Source organism: Gossypium hirsutum, chromosome D11, assembly GCF_007990345.1.
Source record: "Gossypium hirsutum isolate 1008001.06 chromosome D11, Gossypium_hirsutum_v2.1, whole genome shotgun sequence".
Taxonomy (NCBI): Eukaryota; Viridiplantae; Streptophyta; class Magnoliopsida; order Malvales; family Malvaceae; genus Gossypium; species Gossypium hirsutum.
Genome location: NC_053447.1, coordinates 34995218 through 35003036, shown reverse-complemented (window position 1 = coordinate 35003036; position 7819 = coordinate 34995218). Strand labels below are relative to the sequence as shown.

Sequence of the window (7819 nt, the reverse complement as noted above, 5' to 3'; positions counted from 1 at the left end):
ATATTTGTATAATTGTTTTGTTCTACTATCATTTTGATATCTTTTGATGAGATTTGTTCTCCTGCATCGGGAGCTCTCATTCTTAAAGGGTTTGCTTTTATTCCAGTATTCTTATGAAGATATTGAACCTCCATTAAAGGGGGATGTCGAGATTCAACTTCTCCTTTATTAGTCTGCCATCTAGTATTATGTCTTATTGTATTAACAGATCCTAAATAATATTCTTCAAACCATTCAAAGAATTTTATATGGACTTTATGAGTATTCATAAATCTATAATATTCTTGAAGAATATTTTCTTTTTTATCATTATAATTTTTAAAGTAATCTTCTCTTTTTTGCTTATTTTTGTTGGAATAGAAGTGCTTTCTACACCATTCTTTTTTTATTTCAAACAATTTTTCTAAAACAAGTATTTCTGAATTTTCTCTTTGTCTTGCATTATTAGGCATTGATGAATAAGTTGGTGACATGTTAGGTGAATTTTGGGGACTCTCTTCTTGTCTGGCATAGATAGGTTGAGCTATATTTGAGGAATTATCTATTCCTTGTAAATTGGTCCTAAATGTTGTTGGGATAGAAGAGACAGAGGCTCTGGCTGTCCTAAAATCTACTGTTTGTGTTTCTGGATTTGACTCTTCTTCTATATTTAACCTCCTAAAAGCTGTGCTGGTACTTCCTATTTCGAAGGAGTGTCTTGGAGGCATTCTTTGTGGCCTATTGAATTTTAATTCAACTGTGCCATCTTGGTGCTGAGAAATTTCACTTAATGAAGTGTTTCTTATGGGGGTTGGTGCCACAGGGTCTGTAGCACCTTCAAGTTTCCACTTATCAGGAAGGTTTATCTCATGCCATTGTATTGTTCTGGGGATTGTAGTATGAGATCTTGTGGTGTCTGTCTCTATTAAGAGGGTTTCTCCTTTTGGGCTTTGGAGTAAAACCTTGATATTAACTACAGAATACATGGCTTTGAAATGGAGTCTATAAACCAAAGTTAATACTTCTGTACCATGAAGCATTTTGTAGTTATGGGTATGTATTTGAAGTGTCAAAGATTGTAAAATGTTTTTATCAGTCAAAGAAACCATAAAATTTGGATAACAATTAAAATGTATTGGGCCAGTACATAGGCTTGTTTCTATAGTTCCTAATAATGAGTCATTAAACATGATGTGTCTTTGGTCTCTTAAGACTACTAATATTGAGGTATTTTTAGTGGCTTCAACACTAAGAGGTTTGACTCCAACCTGGACTAATCCAAAATGGATGTATTTGTATCTTTGTTCTTTGAGTTTATTAATGACGACTTTATCTAATAATTGGATTGTTTCATATTCTTTTTGAATAGGTAAACTCCTTTCTTTTGTTTTTATAACATAACTGCAAAAAGCATTTAAATTTTCAAAAGTTGTTTTTTTGTAAACTTGGTTTGTTGGAACTCTTGGAAGAATCCAATTATCAAATCTTTGGGGAATATTTTCATAATGTTCTTCTTGTTCATTAACAATGTTGTTTGAGGTTTGGTCAGATTCTTGGGATTGATTAGAAACAAAGCTAGCAGAAGAATTGGTTCTTCTAAGGAAAGGAAACATTCTTTGTTTTCGTATTTCCTACAGGGGGTTCTGCTATCTTAATCTCTGAATTAATTAAGTTGCCTACGGGGATACTTAGTCCTTGACACGCCTAACCCATGGCTAACTGGACACTGTATCAATTCTCAGCAAAATAATAATACGATAATAAAGATAGTTAAACCAGAACTCAGAAATAACGAAAACAAATTGAATATTTTCTTAAACTTAGGAATACCTGCTCCTCTTTGGCTCTGATACCAGGAAGCCCCGAGGATCTGAGGACCGGATTGGTAATGATATATTTGTAATTTGAAAGCTTAAGTTTGAAAACCTAATTTGAAAATTTGGAAATTTAAAAACTAAATTTTTGAAAACTTAAATGTCTTGAGAAACTTTGAGAAACTTTTTGGAGAAACAACTCAAATGGGTAAAAACGAGTTCTGCCTTCCATTCACAAACTGATAGCCTTTTATAGAGGGCTATTCTCTCCTTACATCATCTAAATCGGGAAATCATTACATTTGAAACTTTTGAAAATAAATTTTCAGAGAATATATTCCCTGGTTACAAAATACAAATTACATAACTATTCACTTGTCTTTTCTTGCAGGGAATATTTCCTGTTCACGCATTATTCTGTTACAGGGAATCTTTCCTGTTCACATCATTTCTTGCAGGGAATCTCTCCTGTTCACGCATTATTTTGTTGCAGGGAATCTCTCCTGTTCACACATTATTTTGTTGCAGGGAATCTTTCCTGTTCACATAATTTCTTGCAGGGAATCTCTCCTGTTCACGCATTATTTTGTTGCAGGGAATCTCTCTTGTTCACATAATTTCTTGCAGGGAATCTCTCCTGTTCATGTATTATTTCTTTTTGGACTTGGTGATGGTTACCGAAGTGGTATCATCTGCAAGATCCACCGTTTTGATTGAGGATGCCGGAGATTCATCTTCAGATTCGGAGTCCAATGAGCTGAGCATTTCAGCCATGATTTTTTTGTATTCTTTTTTGGTCTTGGCTTGAGCTAACATTGTACTTGCTGTTGACTTTGCTTGATGAAATTTTGCTGTGGCTTGATCCGGGGCTGCGGACTTACATAATCTTGGATTCTTGTTGAAAAAATTATCCAAATATTTTGAATCATAGTTCTCATCATTAAATTTGTCCCACCATTTAGTCCTGTAATTGCGAACTAATAATGGAATTCCAGTGTGTTGGTCTTGCTCATAAGAATAATTCCATGAGACAATCCAGGAAATGCATAGTTTTGAGAAAAAATGGATTGTCCTGTAAATGTGTTTTTGATCTGGTTCAGGATGAAATTTGTTAAAGAATATGGGCCATAATTTTTGAATTTTTCTGGTAGTATCTCAAACTAGGAATAGAAAGTTTAATATTAGATTAAATTTAATATTAAATCTTATTAAAATAATATAATGTTTATCTACATGATAAAAATTAAATTAAATTTAATATTAAGATAATCACTTTAATATTAAATTAATAAAATACAATTAAGATAAGTATTAAATTAAATTTAATATTAAACTATTAAACTATTATTATTTTTAGAACAGTTAATTTGAAATCAAGTTCTCTGTTAGAGTCCCAGTAGAAGTGTAACTCTTCCACTGCTCAACCACCAAAGACCAACCACCGCCGGCTATCGAAATGCCGCCTTTGCAGCTGTTGGCATTATCGTGTCCGGTGATGCAGGTGCGACACCTTGATAGCACCCCAAGTCGGTTCGACTACTGTCGGTTTGGTCCGAGTCAATGACGACCCGATCAGTCTGGTCTAGCCACCAGTTGGATTGTCAGCCTGGTGTCACATACCAGGACCGATTTAACTAGTTTTGGGGTCTTGGTCCCAGTTTTGAGCTCTCGGGCCCAATTTACAATCTCAGATCCAATTTTCAAGTTCAATTGCTCATTAGGCCAATTGTCTGACTTGAAAATTAATTTCCAAAAATATTATATTAATTTTAATTAATTTGATTAATTTAATTTTATTTAATCAAAATTATATTTCCCAAAAGTCACTTAGATTTTCCAAATTAATCTTTCAAGAAAATTCTTTAATCAAATTCTCTAGTTGAATAATTCTCACGACCACCAAATTTAATTCCACATCGAATAAATCGACACAATTAAATTATTTCCAAAGTCGTAAAATTTTCTTCTGATTTAAATGCAGTCCGATCGAGCTTTTGTTGAGCTAGCAAAAGGACCAATCAGTTATATACAAAATTTCCAGAAGCATTGTTCCGATAATTCACAATCACTTAATCATAGAGTCAGTCCACAAGAAGTACCATAATTGAAAACTCTTTATTGTATACTCTTTACGAAAATAATTCATCTAACTGTTTTGTCCAATGACCTCGTCATGTGTGTGTTACCTCCGAGTGGAAGGGCCGTTGCTCAACGGATAAAAGTTACTCTAGGGATAACAGGCTGATCTTCCCCAATAGCTCACATTGACGGGAATGTTTGGCACCTCGATGTCGACTCTTCTCCACCTAGGGCTGTAGTATGTTCCAAGGGTTGGACTGTTCACCCATTAAAGCGGTACGTGAGCTAGGTTCAGAACGTCGTGAGACAATTCGGTCCATATCCGGTGTGGGCGTTAGAGCATTGAGAGGACCTTTCTCTAGTACGAGAGGACTAGGAAGGACGCACCTCTGGTGTACTAGTTATCGTGCCCATGGTAAACGCTGGGTAGCCAAGTGCGGAGCGGATAACTGCTGAAAGCATCTAAGTAGTAAGCCCACCCCAAGATGAGTGCTCTCATATTTTGACTTCCTCAGAGCCTCCGATAGTACATCTGAAACGGCAAGGGGTTCACTGTCCCTGCGGGGATCGAGTGACAGAAGTTTTGAGAATTCAAAAGAAGGTCACGGCGATACGATCTATTTATCATTACGATAAGTGTTAAGTGGAAGTGCAGTGATGTATGCAGCTGAGGCATCTTCACAGACCGGTAGACTTGAACCTTGTTCCTACATGACCCGATCAATTCGATGAGGCACTCGCCATCTATTTTCATTGTTCAGCTTTTTAACAACACAAAAAATCCATTGTTCAACTCTTTGACAACATGAAAAAACCAAGAGCTCTGCCCTCCATCTCTATCTATCCATGGGATGCATTAGCTGTCCGCTCTCAGGTTGGGCAGTAAGGGTCGGAGAAGGGCAATCACTCATTCTTAAAACCAGCATTCTTAAGACCAAAGAGTTGGAAGGGGAAAGCTCTCCGCTGTTCTTGGTTTTCCTGTAGCAGGATCCTCCGGAACTACAAGAATCCTTAGTTAGAATGGGATTCCAACTCAGCACTTTTTGAGATTTTGAGAAGAGTTGCTCTTTGGAGAGCACAGTACGATGAAAGTTGTAAGCTGTGTTCGGGGGGAGTTATTGTCTATCATTGGCCTCTATGGTAGAATCAGTCGGGGGCCTGAGAGGCGGTGGTTTACCCTGTGGTAGATGTCAGCGGTTCGAGTCCGCTTATCTCCAACTCGTGAACTTAGTCGAAGATCGGCAGCTCAAATTAAAGCTATGAAACAAGTCGCTAGTAAATCAAAATTGGAATTGGCCCAATTCGCCGAATTAGAAGCCTTTGCACAATTTGCTTCTGATCTCGATAAAGCTACTCAGAATCAATTGGCACGAGGTCAACGATTACGTGAGTTGCTTAAACAATCCCAATCAGCTCCTCTTATGGTGGCAGAACAGATAAGTACTATTTATACCAGAACGAATGGCTATCTTGATTCATTAGAAATTGGACAAGTAAGGAAATTTCTCGTTGAGTTACGTACTTACTTAAAAACGAATAAACCTCAGTTCCAAGAAATCATATCTTCTACCAAGACATTCACTGAGTAAGCGGAAACACTTTTGAAAGACACTATTCAGGACCAAATGGAACGTTTTCGACTTCAGGAACAATTATAAATAGAAAATTTTAACTTAATGGAATATAGAGAAATCGATTCTAAATTGCGTCCAATAGGATTTGAACCTATACCAAAGGTTTAGAAGACCTCTGTCCTATCCATTAGACAATGGACACTTTTCATTACGATTTTTTGACATTTTGACTTTTTTTCTCTTGTTCGGTTTTTTCTTTTCTCTTGGTTGGAAAAACTAAAGAACATGTGAAAAATTGTATTGTTAGGAATTGCGTATTTATTAATTCAATTAATGATGCTAATGCATCGTTGAATTGAATTAATAAATATTCAAATAAATAGAATAGATAGAATTCGAATATCGAGCGGGTAGCGGGAATCGAACCCGCATCGTTAGCTTGGAAGGCTAGGGGTTATAGTCGACGTTGATTCATTATTTTTAGCGTCTCTAATTCAAAACCGAACATGAAATTTTGGTTTCATTCGGCTCCTTTATGGAAGATGGATAAATAAAAAAAAGAAATCAAAAAAATTGAATATAAATAAAATAAAGATAAGGCAGGAACGAAATGAAATAAGAATTCGGCCCATACCATCTATGTTAGCTTTTCTGTCTGAATGCATTCAAAACAATTCACTTTCTAGATGATCCTTCTAAAAGAGTGGGATTAGAATAGAAAAATTTTTCTAGTTACTTCGTTCTGATATCCTTGGTTCCTTTGAGTTAAATCCGTTCACTCAATATAATCCTATTTTATATCATTGTCACCATTGTGTCTTCTTAATGATTAATATGATCATTGTCAACAAATTACTGTGATAAATTATTTGTTCGAGAACAAGCAACACGTGGCCACGTTCCATATTTATCAATTTACATAATGCCAATGACAGGATATCATTAACTCTTTAATTGAGCTATGAGTTCCACTGTTGCTAGTAAAGCCATGCCATACACAAGCCATGCACTCAACATACTAACTATGGGTTCGATCATCTTTAGAGCATAAGCCTCCACTTATATCAAAGCACATGAGTTGCATATGCATGATTAGTGACTAACTCAGAATTTAAGTAAATTATACCATGAACGTCACAAGTGAATTAATTCACAAACAGATTTAAAATTAATTCATCTTGGGTCTAACCCAATGTATCATTCTACCAATGATTACATTTATACCTCCACCCATGGTGTCAACTACTCTGACAATGATCTCCCCAATTGGAAATGTAGACAATATAATAATCCTTTTCAGTATTTGACTTAAATGCTCACTTCGATTCTTTTACGGGATTACGAGCTTATTTAGATTATCAACTGAAGTAGTCTTTCTTGCAATGTAAACCTTTTTACAATGCCATTTATTTTCAGTTTGAACTTAGACAGTCAATGAGCTAATATTTGCTTATCACAATTTCGCTATGCATGCAAAATATAAAAGATACAAATTCAAAAGACATAATAGTGAAATGCGAAATTAATTTTATTTATTTATTCATCTTTTAAATAAATAGAAATTAATTACATGTTTACTACAATATGGGCACATTTCTGAATAGAAGACTTGCCCAACAGTTGGAAAAGCCTATTCGCAACATCATGTGCTCAAGAAAGTCCACTCCACCATATCGTAAGCCTTGGTCAATCCAACTTCAAGCCAAAGTGTCCTTCCTTCCCCTGCCACTTGCGCCGAAACACATCAAGGATCTCATAGGCCAAAATAATGTTATCTGTAATTAACCTCCCGAGAACAAATACACTCTAAGCCTCATCTACACATAAATGAAGAACTAGTTGAAACGGATTAACTAGGGCCTTTGAAATGATTTTGTATAAGACAACACATAGACTAATAGGTAGAAACTGTTGTATACAGGTCAAATTCGAAACTTTCAAAATCAGAACAATATGAGTACCATGAATTGCCACAAGAGGCATGCCCCTATTTAATACATCAAGACAGTAGTCGCTCACAACGGGCCCAACAATATGCTAGAATTTTTTATAAAACAAAGCAGGAAGTCCATCTGATCTTGAGGCCTTCGTTGGAGCTATGAATTTCAAAGTAGAAAGAATATCTTCACTCGTAAACCGAGCCAAAAGTGCAGCATTCATATCATTAGTAATCCAAGGAGCAACCCTTTCCAAGATACGGTGTGGATCACTGTCTCTGAGAAGAGAATAAGTCTGTAAAGTATAGAGTCACCACTTCAAGCATATCCTCCCTATCCAAAACCATTCAACCATCATCTTATATTAAACAACTAACTTTATTAGCCCTCTTTCTTTGTGTGGCAGACTGCTAGAAAAATCCTATATTCTGATCCC

The 7819-nt window shown here is 35.8% G+C and overlaps 1 protein-coding gene across 1 annotated transcript; it reads left to right on the top strand.

The window, feature by feature from the left end:
• Positions 1 to 5059: 5059 nt before the first annotated feature.
• Positions 5060 to 5461, top strand: LOC121223183 (ATP synthase subunit alpha, chloroplastic-like). Its single transcript, XM_041104298.1, has one exon. It carries the CDS (start codon positions 5060 to 5062, stop codon positions 5459 to 5461), a length of 402 nt encoding a protein of 133 aa, XP_040960232.1.
• The last annotated feature ends 2358 nt before the right edge of the window (positions 5462 to 7819 follow it).

What these genes read in the sequence shown, in the direction of transcription:
- LOC121223183 (XM_041104298.1), top strand. Translation starts at nt 5,060, where the DNA reads ATGTCAGCGGTTCGAGTCCGCTTATCTCCAACTCGTGAACTTAGTCGA.